The 19,537-nt window shown below is 40.8% G+C and overlaps 1 protein-coding gene across 5 annotated transcripts; it reads left to right on the top strand.

Moving 5' to 3' along the window:
* Positions 1–2,148: 2,148 nt before the first annotated feature.
* Positions 2,149–19,528, top strand: mipol1 (mirror-image polydactyly 1). 5 transcript variants are annotated; one of them, XM_044018108.1, is made up of 14 exons: positions 2,157–2,323; positions 2,616–2,675; positions 2,843–2,877; positions 2,962–2,998; positions 3,077–3,175; positions 3,797–3,899; positions 6,930–7,020; positions 7,143–7,269; positions 12,879–12,912; positions 12,992–13,162; positions 13,700–13,753; positions 14,202–14,296; positions 16,386–16,556; positions 18,883–19,528. In XM_044018108.1, the coding sequence occupies exons 1-14, from the start codon at positions 2,223–2,225 to the stop codon at positions 19,082–19,084; spliced, it is 1,380 nt and encodes a 459-aa protein (XP_043874043.1). In that variant the 5' UTR covers positions 2,157–2,222; the 3' UTR covers positions 19,085–19,528. The 5 variants fall into 5 exon arrangements, with proteins under 5 accessions (XP_043874041.1, XP_043874040.1, XP_043874043.1 ...); XM_044018105.1 differs by having other exon boundaries at positions 2,155–2,323; positions 2,962–3,175; XM_044018110.1 differs by lacking the exon at positions 2,616–2,675 and having other exon boundaries at positions 2,163–2,323.
* The last annotated feature ends 9 nt before the right edge of the window (positions 19,529–19,537 follow it).

Genomic DNA, 19,537 nt, shown 5'->3' with positions numbered 1-19,537 from the left:
GAGTCAGATTTTCAACATAAAACAGGGGTTCACTTTCGGTACAGAGAGCCAGATTTTCAAAATAAAACTGTTCATGCTCAGTAAAGAGGCAGATTTTCAAAAGAAAACTGTTCTTTCAGTCCAGATTTTCAAAATAAAACAGGGTTCACTTTCAGTACAGAGGCAGATTTTCAACATAAATCTGTTCACTTTCAGTAAAGAGGCAGATTTTCACAATAAAACAGTGTTCACTTTCAGTACAGAGGCAGATTTTCAAAATAAAACTGTTTCATGCAAGTAAAGAGGCAGATTTTCAAAAGAAAACACTTTCAGTACAAGGCAGATTCAAAGAAAACAGGGGTTTTCGGTACAGGGCAGATTTTTCAACATAAATCTGTTCACTTTCGGTAATAGAGCAGATTGCCAATAAAACAGTGTTCACTTTCAGTACAGAGGCAGATTTTCAACATAAAACAGTGTTCACTCTCGAGGGTAAAGAGGCAGATTTTCAAAATAAAACAGTGTTCACTCTCAGTACAGATTTTCAAAATAAAACAGTGTTCACTTTCGAGTACAAACAGAGGTTTTCAAAATAAAACGGTGTTCAAATTCGTACAGTACAGATTTTCAAAATAAAACAGTGTTCAGATTTTCAAAATAAAATAATAGTTCACTTTCAGGTACAGACTAGCAGATTTTCAAAATAAAACAGTGTTCACTTTCAGTCTTGGAGCAGATTTTCAACATAAAACAGTGTTCACGCTCAGTACGGAGGCAGATTTTCAAAATAAAACAGTGTTCACTTTCAGTAAAGAGGCAGATTTTCAAAATAAAACGGTCTTCACTTTCAGTACAGAGGCAGCATAAAAGACTTTTAAACATAAAACAGTGTTCACTCTGAGTAAAGAGGCAGATTTTCAAAATAAAACAGTGTTCACTTACAGTACAGACAGGCAGTTTTTCACAGGTGTGTGTGTGTTGTTCAGGTCACATGATGAAGAAAAACAAAGCTGTGATTCACTTCGTTAATCAGCTGTTACTGTGATCGACTAATAGTTTCTGTTTAAATAAGAAAGTGTGTGTATGCGTGTGTGTGTGTGTGTGTGTGTGTGTGTCCTCATCTTAATGTTGGAATCTAAATTCATGTGCGTGGCGGCGGCGGCAGCGTGGCGGTGTCTTTGGGTGGATCACAGGCGGATTGTGTTGGATTTGAGCGGAAGCCTCTTTAATCATCGTAACACCGTCATTAATATTCATGTAGTCAGCTGGAACCTCACATGCTCACACATACACACACACTCACACACCAAACTTTCTGCAGAAATGTATAAAAACAGCTTAAAAAATTAATGGACTTTAGTTTTTATTACAGAAGAAGAAGGGGAGGAGGAGGGGTCATGCCCACATCGCCCCTCCCCCCACCTCTGTTGATTGGTTGGCATAGATCCAGCCTCTGATTGGCCTTTTGATTTTACCTTTTTTCTGCAGATTTTCATCTTTGACAAGACTTCAAAGCAAGTACGATCATGAACAGTCATTTAGGAGGATTTATCACTTCTGTCATAGTACATGAATAATAAGTAGCAGCACTGCCGCCACAGCCGCTGACCATGGATGTATTATAAGAACTGGATAGAGCTCCGCCCCCCTGGTTCCGTTCATTCCTATGGAGTTGCTCACCCAGTGCATATGCCGAAAAAGTTTCTGACTTCCGCGTTTATTTCCGGGTTGTGTAGAGCATGAGCATGCGCAGTAGTGTTACCCCCCCATGATGCCTTTTCGGCTATGCCAACGAGCCGTCCGCGTTCTCGACTTGCCTTCGTTTATTCACATTTCTCGTAAAGTTTTCACATCGTACGGTTCCCTGACAGTAGCTGTGACGTCACTCTGAGAAATAAGATTTTTCTGGGCTTTTTAAGGCCTTTAGGAAGGTTTTTCAAATATGAAACTCCGTGAATAAAACATATAGAATAGAAAGATCTATACATGCCTGTGTCCATGTCTCCAGGTGTCCTGTGAGCAGTTTTAGAGGCGTCTCTTTTACTATTGTGGTCAATGGGAAAATTGCCTTTTGGCCCCGGGAGTATTTTTGGTTGCAGTACACGGAAGTGGCCACCATGACAACATTGTCTTCAAGGCAGAGGGGGCGGAGCTACACCCAGTTCTTATAATACATCCATGCCGCTAACCCTGTCACCACTAACCCTGTCACCACTACAGAAATGTATAAAACAGCTTAAAAAATGTATGTATGTCTCCTCCCTCATGTGTTTTCAGCTAATCCCAGAGTCAATGCAGAGCTACAACAGCGTCTTCCTTCACCTGTCTCACCTTCACCTATCAGGTATGAACATGTCTCACCTTCACTTATCTGGTATGAACATGTCTCACCTTCACCCGTCTCACACCTGTCTCACCTTCACCTGTCTCGCCTACACCTGTCTCACTTTCACTCGTCTCACCTTCACTTATCAGCTATGAACATGTCTCACCTTCATCTGTCTCAAATACACCCCGTCACAGCTGTCTCACTTTCACCTGTCTCACCTTCACCGATCAGGTATGAACATGTCTCACTTTCACCTGTCTCACCTTCACCCGTCTCACTTTCACCTGTCTCACCTTCACCCGATCAGGTATGAACATGTGTCACCTTCACCCGTCTCACTTTCACCTGTCTCACCTTCACTGATCAGGTATGAACATGTCTCACCTTCACCTGTCTCACTTACACCTGTGTCACCATCACCTGTCTCACACCTGTCTCACCTACACCTGTCGCACTTTCACCCGTCTCACCTTCACTTGTCTCACCCTTACCTGTCTCACTATCACCTGTCTCTCTGAATGTTTGTTGTTTCAGATCACAGATCAGTCTGAGTGTTGACCACAGTGAGGGTAAGACTTGTCAATCACCTGTCAATCAGCATTATTAACTTTAATGATAATCTGAACCCGTCTTTCTCTCTGTCCTCCTCTCAGATCTACTCAGCTCCTCCTCTGTCTTCCCCATCAGGAGGTTAGTCTCCTTCCTCTTGTATGTCTCCTCCCTCTTGTATGTCTCCTCCCCCTCGTGTATGTCTCCTCCTATCCTCAGGTGTCCAGCAGTGATGCAAGTGGAGGTGTCCTCCAGCAGAGGGCGCGGCAGAGATGTTTCTGATGGAGGAGAGCGAGGAGTCGTCCTGTTGGATGACAGGTGAGACTTAAGATGGATGGAAGGTCAGAGGTCATGAAGGTCAGAGGTCATGAAGGTCAGAGGTCATGAAGGTCAGAGGTGAACTTGTGATCAGTTATAGATTATTATTAAACCTCATTATTGATTCTCAGTCTTCCACAATGTTCTTCTCTGTCACTTTATTACTTTTCATTAAACGTCCTCACATTGTTACGTGTGTGTGTGTGTGTGTGTGTGTGTGTGAGAGAGAGAGTGTGAGTGTGTGTGTGTGTGAGGGTGTGCATGTGTGTGCGTGCAGCATCGCAGACAGAAATAGACACAGAGTAAAAGCAGCGGAGGTGTCATCGTCATATTTACGTGCTTTATTACCTGTGACCTTTCAGGTGATATGAGAGAATTACTGCTACTTATTAAAGTTACTGTACATGTGACACAGTAATGACACGCCCACCAACACCATCCTAACCAATCACAGCTGACCAAGGCTCATGGTTTATGTTCATGTTTACGCTCAGGTGTCATGTCTTCTTCTCTGTCTCCCTGTGTCCTCCGTCTTCTCTGTCTCCTCTTTGTCCTCTGTGTCCTCTGTCTCCTCTTTGTCCTCTGTATCCTCTATCTCGTCTTTGTCCTCTGTCATTTCAGTTTTCCTCAGGATGTCTCTTCAGGACGTCAGAGTTCAGTTTGGAACAAAAACGTCTCATTTCTTCTAAAGGAGGTGGACACTTTGAGGGATGCCAACAACAAGGTAATGTGTGTGTACATATATATACATACATATATACAGTAGATATACATATCTATAATACATATATTTATATATATATACATATATAAATACACATACTCATATACAGTATATGTGTATGTATATGATTATATGTATGTGTATGTATATATATGTGGTGTATGTCACAAGCATATGTGTATATATATAAATATTTATATATATATTTATAAATATAAATACACATATTTATAAATATATATATATATTTATAAATATAAATATGTGTATTTATATTTATAAATATAAATACACATATTTATATTTATAAATATATATACACATATATACTGTACATATGCTTGTGACATACACCAACTATGATGCAACCTGGACACATCCTCAGTGATGAGTCCTTGAGTGTTTCGGGTCTTTCAAACATCATACACCCGTCCAGGCGACCCAGCCGGGGATGATCAAGCCCCAGCTTGTGTCCAGGTAGCGCTACCCCACCCACATGTCTCCTCTCCTGATCCACAGCCACCTTGAAGCAATTTCTGCTGCTTCAGTGGCCTCCTTAATGGCCCTTCAACTTCTGACTCCAGTGATGCCCACCATGTTATAGGCCCTGCAGAGGGACTGGCCTGCGAACCCTCTGCATCCCACCTCAATGGGATGGCATCTGGCTCTCCACCCGTTTTGCTGGCACTCCTTCACCAGCGCAGCATATTTGGGACAGTAAGCTCCAGGAGAACAATCTGCTTAGATGTTGCTGAGGTGAGGACCAAATCCGGTCTGTTGTTGTGGCAGCATTTTCTGGGAACTTCAGTTGCTTCCCCAGGTGAACTCTGAGCTCCCAATCTTGTGCCGTTGCCAGAAGGCCAGAGGAGGTGGTTCTGGCTGTAATTGGAGGCTTCTCCCCAGCCCTCATAAAAGCAATGCTCTTCTTTACTGCGCGATGGTGCTTGCATTCATCAGTTCTGCAGATGGTGTTTTCTATAGATTTTTTTTAGATTCTTTATTAATAGGGATGCACCGATATGACTATTTCCACCGATACCGATATCAATATTGCTGCTATGGCCGATAACCGATATCTACCGATATCGATATATGTTTTTAAAAAAAAGTTTCTGAGATGATAAAAGTTTGTACAGAATGAAAATCATGCAAGCTGAATTTTTGAATGTCTTCCTTTATTTTCAAAACATGTTTTACCTCCAAATAACAAGGTCAAATAAGACACAAGTAACCAACTACAAGTAAAGGTTTTTAGAAACCTTTACCACTTGTAGCAAGTGTGTAACTAAATTATAGTACAGTTTAACTCCCTCAACTCACTAAACTCCCGTGAGAAAGTTTGGATCATAAATTACAAACATGAACATAAATAAAAATAATACCCTGCCAAAGTTACTGTAACCGAGATAAGGGCGTCTATACTGGGTACGTAAATAAAGTCAACAACCCTTCCTCCCGGCAACAACAAAACTACACAACAAATATGAGAGACAATACCTGACAAGCTCTACTAAGAGCTGCCATAATAACGGAAACCATGTTAAAATACTTTATCAAACTTTCCAGTATTCATGGCAACCAGATATTTATTCAATTGCAAAACAAAAAGTAAAAGAAAAGTAGCGCCGACTTGGCAGGTTGTTGCGGGGTTCAATATGGGTTATCAACCGTCGGAACCCTCGGCTGGTCGTCAAGAGCAATCATTTCCATTACCTTGATCGTTATTGCCCTGGCCACTGTCTTCCTTTGGTCGAGTCCCAGCTGCGCTGCTTTCTTTTTGTCTGCCGCCTAATGTTACTGGCGTTAGCTTCCTGTCGTTGTTTGTGTACTTCAGGGTGACGGTTTTTCAAATGACATGATCAAATTTGTGGTATTGAATGACTTGACGCGGAACCCTCCTCGCATTACCTCGACTTTGCAAGTGTTGCATAATGCTTTTTGCGTATCTTCTATTGACACCCTGAAAAAACGCCCACACCGCTGACATTCTCTCTCCTCAACACACACACACACACACATCTTGTGCTGCGCCTGCGCCACTGACGCTGTCATATGCCCAAACAAATGCTGCATGGCCTCCCCTTCCCGACACACATACACAAACAGCAATTAGACGAACATCGGCCGATAACAATATTAATGCGGATATATCGTGCATCCCTATTTATTAATCCCCTTGGGGAAATTATTTTCTGCATTTTGACCCATCCTAGAATTAGGAGCAGTGGGCTGCCACACTGAGTAGCTGCCACACTGAGTACCGGGGAGCATTGGGGGTTGGGTACCTTGCTCAGGAGTACCCCAGCCCTTTTGGACAGGTGAACCAGCGACCCTCCGGTTACAAGTCAAGTTCCCTTTCCACTTGGACACTCAAGACTTGATCATGAGGCCAGCGGTAGTGCCCATCCCCCAGGGCTTTTGGACAGCAGCTCAAAATCCAGGGTCCCTCTCTTCTGGCACAGAGCGCAGGCTTGTGAGTTCTCTTTCCCCCAGCAGAACAAGTTGGATGGGCTTGGTAGAACATCATAGACAGTCTGGATTAAGAAGCGAATACGATGGGGCTCGGTCTTCCACAGCTCAACCCATGAGATTTTCCACTCTACGGCTTGCTCCCATCTCATCTCAGCTTGTGGGGTATGGACTCCAGACACCCCGGTACCTTCGGGATCCTGCCTATCTCGACCGAGGTAGTCTGTCAGACGCCTGGCAACGATGCTGAAGAATACCTTCCCTTCAACACTGAGCAGGCTGATGGTTCTGAATTGGTCAATGGTCTTTGACTCTTCCTCTTTCGGAATCCATACCGCAAACCGCCACTGGTCAGCGACCTTTCCCCTCCTCCATCATGATCCTCCAGAGCCTATGGAGTAACCTTGGGCAGTTCTTGTACACCTTATAGCACATGTGTCAAACTGGTGGCCCGGGGGCCACATGTGGCCTGCCCACCGCTGTTGTGCATATATGTACATGCATGTATGTGTGTACATATATGTACATACAAATGTGTACTATGTGTATATGTTGTTTCAGCTGCAGGAGCAACTGCTGCAGAAGGAGGAGGAGCTACAGAGGAGGATGGTGGAGGAGGAGCTAAGGGAGGAGCTAGAGAAGGGTTCTAAAGGTAATGGAGATGAGGAAGATGTCACCTTATTCTTTTATTCACTTAGACATGATGAGGATTATTAGTAATGATGATTATTACATGTTTATGACTAATGTTGATTGTTATTACTCTGTTGTCAGTTGTGTTGGACGAAGTGTTGTCTTCTCAGAAGGACAGAGATCACGCTCTGATGTCACGACTGCTGCTGGCCAATGAGGAGAGAGATGAGGCTCTGCTGAGGATACAACGTCTTCAACGCACAACACAGTAAGACACACAGACACACACATTCTCACACCTAACCCTTCTTTCCTCATTTCCTCTAATCTTTCCTCTCTCCTTTCCTCTTTTTCTCTCTCTTTTCCCCCTTCTTTCCTCTCCTCTCCTCTCCTCTCCTCCTCCTCTTCATTATTCACCCCCTCCTCGTGTTAAGATCTGTATAACGAGTTCTCCTTCTGTCAAATAGACCAGAAAATCTCATTAGAGATAAGTCTCCTCCTCCCCCTCCTCCCCCTCCTCCCCCCAGGATGAGAGGGTAATTGATATTTGGAGCCACGATCCTTTTTATGAGGCACAGAATATGGAGGGGCATGTTCCATCTGTCAGAGAGTGTGTGTGTGTTTTTCTAATGGTGGTAGCAGCCCAAGTTAGTGTGTGTGTGTTTTTCTAACGCATCACTCGTTTATCTGATCACTCGTTCCTCTTTTACCACTTCATCCACATGAGGGTCGCTGGTCATTTGAGCCAATCCCAGCTGACTCAGAGTGAAAGGCGGGGTCAAAGGTCAAACACACGGACTCACTGTCATTTCACAACTTTCACAGTCATCACCTTGTTTTAATAAACCAGCAGCACTGGGGGTGGAGTGGCTCAGTGGTAAAGAAAGTCTTCATGGTTGCAAGTTCAACTCCACCCCTTAGCAGTCTGCTAAATGACATGTAATGTAATGTTTCCTGTGATAAACTATGACTATGACTAAAACTACGACCAGAACTTTGACTAATACTACGACCAGAACTTTGACTAAAACTACGACCAGAACTTTGACTAAAACTACAACCAGAACTTTGACTAAAACTGTGACTAAAACTACAACCAGAACTTTGACTACTACCAGAACTTTGACTAAAACTACGACGAACTTCTAAACTGGACTAAACTTACAGCGACTAACTTGACCAGAAAACTACGACCAGAACTTTGACTAAAACTACGACCAGAACTTTGACTAAAACTACGACCAGAACTTTGACTAAAACTGCGACCAGAGCTTTGACTAAAACTACAACCAGGACTTTGACTAAAACTGTGACTAAAACTACGACCAGAACTTTGACTAAAACTACGACCAGAACTGCGACTTAAACAGAAAAACTTTCTAAAACTAGCCCTTTGACCACTTTGACTAAAACTACACCAGAACTTTTGACTAAAACTAGACTTCTAAAACTACTAAAACTACGACCAGAACTTTGACTAAAACTGCTCACTTGAACTTTGACTAAAACTGACCAGAACTTTGACTAATACTACGACTAATACTCACAACTAAAACTACAACCAGAACTTTGACGAATACTACAACTAAAACTACAACCAGAACTTTGACTACCAAAAACTACAACCAGGACTTTGACTAAAACTGTGACTACTACCAGAACTTTGCTAAAACTGACTAAAACTTAGAACTTTGCTACCAAAACACTAAAACTACCAGAACTTTGACAAGAACTGCACTAAACTACACCAGAACTTTGACTAATACTACAACTAAAACTGTGACTAAAACTACAACCAGAACTCTAATACTAAAGAACTAAACTAACCAGAACTTTGACTAAAACTACGATCAGAGCTTTGACTAAAACTACAACCAGGACTTTGACTAAAACCGACCAGAACTTTGACTACCAGAACTTTGACTAATACTACGACTAAAACTAAACTAAATACTACAACTAAAACTACAACTAAAACTACAACCAGAACTTTGACTAAAACTACGACCAGGACTTTGACTAAAACTAGACCAGAACTTTGACTAATACTACTTTGGCTAATACTTAAAACTACAACAGAACTAAGTAACACTAAAACTAAACTAAAACTACAACAGAACTTTGACTAAAACTACCAACTTTGACTACTAGACCAGAACTTTGACTAAAACTAGGACCAGAACTGCCTACGACCAGAACTTTGACTAATACTGGCTAAAAGTACACCAGAGCCTTAAACTAAAACTTCGACCAGAACTTTGACTAATACTACAAGAACTTTGACTAAACTACGATCTACAACCAGGACTAAAAACTACCAGAACTTTGACTAAAACTAACTTTGACTAATACTAAAAACTACAAACTTCTACAACCAGAACTTTGACTAAACTACAACTAAAACTACCAGAACTTTGACTACAGAACTACTAAAACTACGAACAGAACTTTGACTAATACTCAAAAAGTACCAGAACTTAAAACTACGACCAGAACTTTGACTAATACTACAACTAAAACTACCACCAGAACTTTGACTAAAACTGCATAAAACTACCACCAGAACTTTGACTGATACTACCACTAAATCTACCACCAGAACTTTGACTAAAACTACGACCACAGCTACTACCAGAACTTTGACTAAAACTAAAACTACGACAAAACTACGAACTTTGACTAATACTACAACTAAAACTACGACAGAACTTTGACTAAAACTACCCAGAACTTTGACTAAAACAACAACCAGGAATTTGACTAAAACTACTAAAACTACGACCAGAACTTTGACTAAAACTGACCAGAACTTGACTAAAACTTTGACTAAAACTACCAGAACTAAAAACTACGACCATAACTTTGTCTAAACTACCAGTACTTTGACTAAAACTTCACTCAGAACTAAAAACTACCAGAACTTTGACTAAAACTGCGACTAAAACTACCAGAATTTGACTAATACTACAACCAAAACTACAACCAGAACTTTGACTAAAACTCTAAAACTTCGACCAGGACTTTGACTAAAACCAGGACTTTGACTAAAACTACGACCAGAACTTTGACTAAGAACTTTGACTAAAACACTCAGAACTTTGACTAAACTACAACCAGGACTTTGACTAAACTACACCAGAACTTTGACTAAAACTACCTAATACCACATCCAGAACTTTGACTAATATTACGACTAAAAGTACGACCAGAACTGCGACTAAAACTGGAACTTTGGCTAAGAACTTTGACTAATATTACCTACCACCAGGACTTTGCTAAAACTACACCAGAACTTTGACTAAAACTACCAGGACTTTGACTAAAACTAACCAGAACTTTGACTAAAACTACTGAGCAGAACTTTGACCAATACTACGACTAAAACTACAACCAGGACTTTGACTAAAACTACGACCAGAACTTTGACTAAAACTACGACCAGAACTTTGACTAAAACTACGACCAGAACTTTGACTAATACTACGACTAAAACTACAACCAGAACTTTGACTAAAACTACCTGTGACCACACTCAAACTGACTAAAAGAACTTTGACTAATACTACAACTAAAACTACAACCAGGACTTTGACTAATACTACAACCAGAATATTGACTAAAACTACGACCACAACTTTGACTAAAACTACGACCAGAACTTTGACTAATACTACGACCAAAACTGACTAAAACTGGGACTAAAACTACGACCAGAACTTTGACTAAAACTGTGACTAAAACTTTGACTCATACTACGAACAGAACTTTGACTAAAACTACTTGTCCATACTTGTCCATATACGTGTCCGTACTTGTCCATATCCTTGTGCGTACCCCCGTACTTGTGAAACGTCATCAGTCTCAGTCTAGGTTCTGTTCCAATTCTCCAGTCCGTGAGCAGCGAGGACAGTTCTCTTACCCGGAAGTGTTCTGGCTCTGCCCGTTTTACCAAGTATCAGTTGGTGACTTGAGTGTACTTGGGAAAGCGATGTATCCCAGAATGCATTTGGGCGGAACATAGCAGCAGAGAATACAAATATAAAGTAAATCATTTTTCTGTGTCCCGGATCATTTGAGTCATTTAGAATTCAAACGTGTGGCAGCGACGTGGTCAGAGGTGATAAGCTCCGCCTCGCTGTGTCCAGCAGAGGGCAGCGTGACCTTGGCCTGTCGTCGCTGTCATTACATGCTTGGTGTGATCCATAGATTTGTTGGTGACGTGTTATTTTGTTTTTAATGTAAATGTTTTGAAAGTTTGTATATTATTAATGTTTGATTTATTAGTTTAACTTTGAATTTTAGATTTATATTAAAGTTGCATGGTCATTGTATCTGTATTTAGTTAAATATTTAAAATGTACAAAAAATATACAATATATATGCATTTATTAAAAATATTTTACCAGTTCATTCATCAACACTGTAGGTGGCGCTAATGAGGCTTAAGCACTTGGCGCCACCCACAAGTCAAACTGTAGAACAAGGAAGTAGCTGCTGTTCTGACTGCAGAGATCGTACTTGTGTACTCTGTATTCTGTGAGTGTGTACTGCGCTAGTACTTCTCAAGTATACAAGTACATACTGAGAAAGGGCCAGTGAGTGAGTCAGGTGGAGGAGACTTAATGGGGTCTGATCCGGTCTGATCCGGTCTGATCCGGTCTGCTGGTCTATGAGCTCAGTGTTAGTGGAGTTTTATTGGAGCGGCCGTTCTTTCATTACCTGCTTTTCCCTGCAGAGCAGCAGCAGCAGAGACACAGACACCTCCTCCTCCTCCTCCTCCTCCTCCTCCTCCTCTGCTGCTGCTGCTGCCACCTTATTACACTTTATTACAGAAAAACAGCAGCTAAATGAAAAGAGCTTCCTCCCAGGAGGAGGAGGAGGAGGAGGAGGAGGAGGAGGAGTTAGCACGGCCGCCATCATGGCTGCTCTCACAGCAGAGTTGATTGTTTCAGGTGGACGTCAGGGAGCAGGAGGCTCCTCACACGCTGTCGTCTGATTGGTCCACTTTTAATTTGATCAAGGAGGAGGGGGGAGTGGTCAGAGCCTCCTCCCCTTTTACTCTAAACCATAAACCTGTGTTTCACTAATGATGAAGATGATGATGGTGGTGATGATGAAGTACGTATATATATATACATATATGATAATATTGTGACATAAGTATCATGATAGTATTGTGACTTTAGTATCGTGATAATATTGAGACTTCAGTATCGTGATAATATTGGTGGCACCTTTAGGAACCTCCTAAAGGTGGTTCCTACCTTTAGTCTCAATACTATCATGATACTTAAGTCACAATATTGTCACGATACTAAAGTCTCAATATTACATGTTATGTAATATTGAGTTGCAGCGAGAAGACCCGGGTTCGAGCCCCGGTTGGAACAAGGGCCTCTCTGCATGGAGTTTGCATGTTCTCCCCGTGTGTGCGTGGGTTCTCTCCGGGTTCTCCGGGTTCTCTGGCTTCCTCCCACACTCCAAAAACATGCAATGTGGGGATTAGGTGAATTGGACACTCTAAATTGACCGTAGGAGTGAGTGTGAGAGTGAATGGTTGTTTGTCTCTATGTGTGTGTGTGTGTGTGGCCCTGCGATGGACTGGCCAACTGTCCAGGGTGGTCCAGGGTGTACCCCGCCTATCGCCCGATGGAGCTGAGATTGGCACAGCACGTGAAATAACGTGAATAACGTGAAAATATCGGGGAGCACATGGCAAGGGAACGGAAACGGAAAATCAGGAAACCCTTGAAACTGAAAAAGCGAAAGAAGGTGTCTGACGATGTTGAGGAGGCGGGGCTACTGATGTTGAGGGAGGAGTCAACATTAAAACATACATATAAACAAATAACATGTTTGTATTGTGTTTGTTTTCAGGTCAGAGACGGTGAATGTTGATGCTGCTGAAATGGTAAACACTGTTTTCACACTGGTGACGTATTATTGATCGCTGATCATTGATCACTGATCATCGTTCTGATCTTTCACAGGAAGTGGACAAGCTCCTTCAGTGTGTGTGTGATGCACACTCAGTCCAGCAGGTGGAGCAGTTTGGGTCAGTTCTGGTTGAGCGTCTGAAGTCAGCACAGCAACGACGAAATGACATCACAGCTCAGGAAATGAAGGCTGTCATGGAGGAGAGAGAGGGGTGTGTCAACAAGGTCTGTACCTGTGTACACACACTCACTCTCTCACACACACACACACACACACGCACGCACTCACACACACTCATAGTAAAAGTGAAGAAGAAAAAAAAAATCCAGACTCTTGTGATTATTAAAAAAAACTCATATCCTGCTCTCTGTGGGAGGAGGGGGAGGAGCTGCATCCTCCAAGCATAAACCCCGCCTCCCTCTCATCACATCAGAAACCTTCATATGTTCCCGCGGCAACAGGCCTACAGAAGCCGGTAACCATGGCAACAGTTGGTAAGGGAACAAAGATAGAGGAATGTAACAAGATTATCAGGTGAATTAGTACTCGTAGAAGTGAAATAGTACTGGTAAAAGTGAAGTAGTACTCGTGAAAGTGAAGTAGTACCCGTAAAAGTGAAGTAGTACTTGTAGAAGTGAAGTAGTACTCGTAGTACTGTAGTAGTAGTAGTAGTGTAGTAGTAGTAGTGTAGTAGTAGTAGTGGTACTGTAGTAGTAGTATAGTGTAGTAGTACTCTAATAATATCCCTCTTTGTGTTTCAGTGTAAACGTCTTGAACAAGATCTGAATGAAGAGAGAGAGCAGAGGAGGAGTCAGGTACACACACACACACACACTCATGGGTGTGACCCCGCCTATCTGACCTCCTCCTCCAACTCCTCCTCCTCGTGCTCCTCCTGTGTTGACCTTCACTCCTCAGGTGAAAGGTCAGCTCTCTGCTGTCTGTCCCGGCTGGAGAAGACACATATTGACTCTCTTTTGATGTCTCACTTTTAACTTTGAGACACTCATTAACATAGAGGACGAAGAGGAGGAGGAGGAGGAGGAGGAGGAGGAGGGGGTCAGGATCATGCTGTCATCTTTACAGGAGACCACGTCCTCCCTGTGAAGTTGCAGTGAGAGACAGAGGAGGACAGTGAGAGACACAGAAGGACAGTGAGGGACAGAGGAGGACATTTAGTTCTGGGACAGACTCCACTGTCTGTGTGATCAACACACACATACTTACTCACACAGGTGTGTGTGTGACTGTTTTCACCACCAGGAGGAGCTGCTGAGGCTCCAGACAGAGAGGGACAGCGCTCTGGACGAAAGGCGACGTCTGGAGGTGGAGCTACAGGCCCTACGAGCCAATCACAGGTCAGAGAGTTTTCACGTTCACACTTTATGTACTCAATGATCAAATCTTATTTATATCATCAACTTCAGATCAGATTATTTTATATATACAAACAAGAGCAGATTATTTTATATATATATAAACAAGATCAGATTATTTTATATATATATAAACAAGATCAGATCATTCTATATATACAAACAAGATCAGATCATTCTATATATACAAACAAGATCAGATTATTTTATATATATAAACTAGATCAGATTATTTTATATATTCAAACAAGATCAGATTATTTTATATATATATATATAAACAAGATCAGATCATTCTATATATACAAACAAGATCAGATCATTTTATATATACAAACAAAATCAGATTATTTTATATATACAAACAAGATCAGATTATTTTATATATACAAACAAAATCAGATTATTTTATATATATATATATAAACAAGATCAGATTATTTTATATATATAAACAAGATCAGATTATTTTATATATTCAAACAAGATCAGATTATTTTATATATATAAACAAGAGCAGATTATTTTATATATACAAACAAGAGCAGATTATTTTATATATATAAACAAAATCAGATTATTTTATATATACAAACAAGAGCAGAATATTTTATATATATATAAACAAGATCAGATTATTTTATATATATACAAACAAAATCAGATTATTTTATATATATATAAACAAGATCAGATTATTTTATAAATATAAACAAAATCAGATTATTTTATATATACAAAAGAGCAGATTATTTTATAAATATAAACAAAATCAGATTATTTTATATATACAAAAAAGAGCAGATTATTTTATATATATAAACAAGATCAGATTATTTTATATATACAAACAAGAGCAGATTATTTTATATATATAAACAAGATCAGATTATTTTATATATACAAACAAGATCAGATTATTTTATATATATAAACAAGATCAGATTATTTTATATATACAAACAAGAGCAGATTATTTTATATATATAAACAAGATCACATTTTTTTTATATATATATATATGTATATATATGTATATATATATATATATATATGTGAACAGAACAGATTAGAATTTGTTTCTGGTGTTGAATGAAAAATATGAGTCTTGAACTAGTTACAGACTCTGAGACTAGTTACTGTGTGAGACTAGTTATAGACTCTGAGACTAGTTACACAGTCTGAGACTAGTTACACAGCCTGAGACTAGTAACTCGGGCTGAGACTAGTTACACAGTCTGAGACAAGTTACAGACTCTTAGACTAGTTACAGCCTGAGACTAGTAACACGGGCTGAGACTAGTTACACACTAGTTACACAGTCTGAGACTAGTTACAGACTCTGAGACTAGTTACACAGCTTGAGACTAGTTACACATCCTGTGACCAGTTACACGGGCTGAGACTAGTTACACACTCTTAGACTAGTTACACACTCTTAGACTAGTTACAGCCTGAGACTAGTAACACGGGCTGAGACTAGTTACACACTAGTTACAGTCTGAGACTAGTTACAGACTCTGAGACTAGTTACACAGCTTGAGACTAGTTACACAGCCTGTGACCAGTTACACGGGCTGAGACTAGTTACAGACTCTTAGACTAGTTACACAGCTTAAGACTAGTGACAGACCCTAAGTCTAATTACAGACTCTGAGACTAGTTACACAGCCTGTGACCAGTTACAGGGCTGAGACTAGTTACAGACTCTTAGACTAGTTACAGACTCTTAGACTAGTTACACAGCTTGAGACTAGTGACAGACCCTAAGTCTAATTACAGACTCTGAGACTAGTTACACAGCCTGTGACCAGTTACACGGGCTGAGACTAGTTACAGACTCTTAGACTAGTTACACAGCTTAAGACTAGTGACAGACCCTAAGTCTAATTACAGACTCTGAGACTAGTTACACAGCCTGTGACCAGTTACACGGGCTGAGACTAGTTACAGACTCTTAGACTAGTTACAGACTCTTAGACTAGTTACACAGCTTGAGACTAGTGACAGACCCTAAGTCTAATTACAGACTCTGAGACTAGTTATCAGCTGACTCTTTTGTCATCGACAGCCCTCAGAACCTCACTGTGTCCCCGCCCTCATCATCTGCTCATGGTGACTCACTGGAGGCTCCGCCCCTGCTGGTCCAGCTGGAGCAGCTCTCACAGGAGAAGCAGCGTATGGAGGCGGAGCTTCAACGCTGTCAGGAGGTGGAGCAAGAGGCCAATGAGAGAGTCCACAGGTTTGTTTGTGTCTGTGTGTTCAGTTGAAACATTGATTTCATTTAGATTTTTTTGGGCCAAAGACACTCACGATTCCCACAGCTCCCCCTGCTGGTGACTTTTAACACATTCACAATCTAAATGAAACTGGATTGTATGTGAGTGTGTGATGGTAGTTATTCAGCGCGTGTCGTCATAGTGATGAAGAAGAATTAATCGTCCATGTCGCCACGACAACTTGTTCTCTGCGTCATCCTCTCATCAGCCTGAAGATGAAGGGATGAGACTCGTGATGAAGAGAAGCTTAACTCGTCCGTCTGTGCCGCCTCATTTGCCCGGACTCAAACCTGCGGCTTTCTGCTCTAATTTGGCTGCCAGCAGGGGGGCGGAGCCCCTGAACAGGAGCAAGAGAGGAATGTTTGCACTGTGTGTGTGTGTGTGTGTGCACGCACTTGGGGGGTGTGGGGTGTGATCAAAAGCTGCTGCTCCTGCTTATTACTGAACTTTAATTTGATTTAGGGGTGTTCATCATTTAGTCACTTCATGTTCATCATAGTCACTTCATCATTAATCCGTCATTCATCACTTTAGTCACTTCATCATTCATCACTTCATCATTAGATCATAGTCCTTCATCATTAATCGTCATTCATCACTTAGTCACTTCATCATTTCCTTAGTCACTTCATCAAATCCGTCATTCATCACTTAGTCACTTCATCATTCATCACTTCATCATTAGTCACTTAGTCACTTCATCATTAATCACTCATTCATCACTTTATCATTCATCACTTCATCATTAAGTCACTCATTCATCACTTTATCATTCATCACTTCATCATTCGTCACTATCATTCATCACATTCGTCACTTCATCATTTGTCACTCGTCATTCATCACTTCATCAATCGTCACTTTATCGTTCATCACTTCATCATTCGTCACTTCATCATTCATCGCTTCATCATTCATCCCTTTATCATTCGTCACTCGTCATTCTTCACTTTGTCACTTCATCATTCGTCACTTTTCATTCATCACTTTGCCTTTCATCACTTCATCACTTAGTCACTTCATCATTCATCACTTCATTCATCACTTAGTCACTTCATTAATCCGTCATTCATCATAGTCACTTCATCATTCATCACTTCATCATTAGATCACTTAGTCACTTCATCATTCGTCACTCATTCATCACTTTATCATTCATCACTTCATCATTCGTCCACTCATTCATCACTTTATCATTCGTCACTATCATTCATCATGCCGTCATTCATCACTTCATCATTCGTCACTTCATCATTTGTCTTTCGTCATTCATCACTTCATCAATCGTCACTTTATCGTTCATCACTTCATCATTCACTTCATCATTCATCATTCATCCTTTATCATTCGTCACTTTCGTCACTTCATCACTTCATCATTCGTCATATCATTCATCACTTTTGCCTTTCATCACTTCATCATGATCACTTCATCATTCATCACTTCATCATTCTTCACTTAGTCACTTCATCATTCGTCACTTGTCATTCATCACTTTGCAACTCATCACTTCATCACTTAGTCACTTCATAATTCATCACTTTATCATTCGTCACTCATCACTTCATCATTTGTCACTTTATCATTCATCACTTCATCATCGTCACTTCATCATTTGTCACTTTATCATTCATCACTTCATCATTCATCCCTTTAACATTCATCACTTCATCAATCATCACTTTATTATTCATCACTTCATCATTCGTCATTCATCACTTCATCAATCATCACTTCATCATTCATCCCTTTATCATTCATCACTTCATCATTCGTCACTCGTCATTAATCACTTCATCATTCATCACTCGTCATTCTTCACTCGTCATTCATCACTTTGTCATGCTTCACTTCATCATTCGTCACTCGCCATTCATCACTGCATCATTCATCACTTCATCATTCGTCACTTCATCATTCATCACTTCATCATTCCACACTTTATCATTCGTCACTTGTCAGTCATCACTTCATCGTTCATCACTTCATCATTCATTACTTTGTCACTTAGTCACTTCATCATTCGTCATTCATCACTTCATCATTCCACACTTTATCATTCGTCACTTGTCAGTCACCACTTCATCATTCGTTACTTTGTCTCTTAGTCACTTCATCAGAGGAGTCTGTCCATCCTCCCCTTGTTCCTCTCCTCCTTCTCCCTCTTCCTTTTTGTGGCACCTGCACCTCCTCCGCCTCTTCATCTTCTTCATCTTCCTCCTGGTCCTCCTCCCCCGCCACCCTCTTGTCGTCCACCCACCGCTGAACTTGTCCCTGGTCTGTCCTCAGGGATGGAGGAGATAAGGACAGGCTTCTGTCCCAGCACCTGTGGACATGTGGACAAGTTCAGCAGTGTGAGTCTGAAACAGAGGATTCATCATTAACGTCAACAATAACAACAGAGTATATCATTAATGTCCATGATAAACACACTTATCCAACTAATGTCAACAAACTACATACTTTATATTTCTTTTCTTTTTGCCTGTGAGGGAGTTATGTCGCCCCCTGCAGGCCCATTCTTTCCACCATGGTACTGTTCAGAGACAAAAGACGACAAGGGCAGATGTGTCAGTAGTTTTAGCACAAAATGATCATTATAGACTTAACATTACGCTTATTTTTAGGAATTACAAATGCAATATTTATGTCTTAGCGTCAGACAACAGGCCAATACATTCAGCCGTCTGCTCCTTGGTCCCTTCAACATAATAAAATCATTATGGTTTGTTTCTTTCATACCAAAAACTATAATGAGTGGACGTGGCAAAATAAGCATTATATACATTATATACATTATATACATTATATACACCCACATACACCCACATTTAGCTTAACTTAACAAAAGTTTCGCCGTGATTGACTGTTTCCATTGAAAAACAGACAGTGAACAGCAGACAGTGAACAGCAGACAGTGAACAGCAGACACTGAACAGCAGAC

This window comes from Solea senegalensis, unplaced genomic scaffold, assembly GCF_019176455.1.
Source record: "Solea senegalensis isolate Sse05_10M unplaced genomic scaffold, IFAPA_SoseM_1 scf7180000016257, whole genome shotgun sequence".
NCBI classification, from domain to species: domain Eukaryota; kingdom Metazoa; phylum Chordata; class Actinopteri; order Pleuronectiformes; family Soleidae; genus Solea; species Solea senegalensis.
This window is presented reverse-complemented; position numbering and strand designations above follow the sequence as displayed.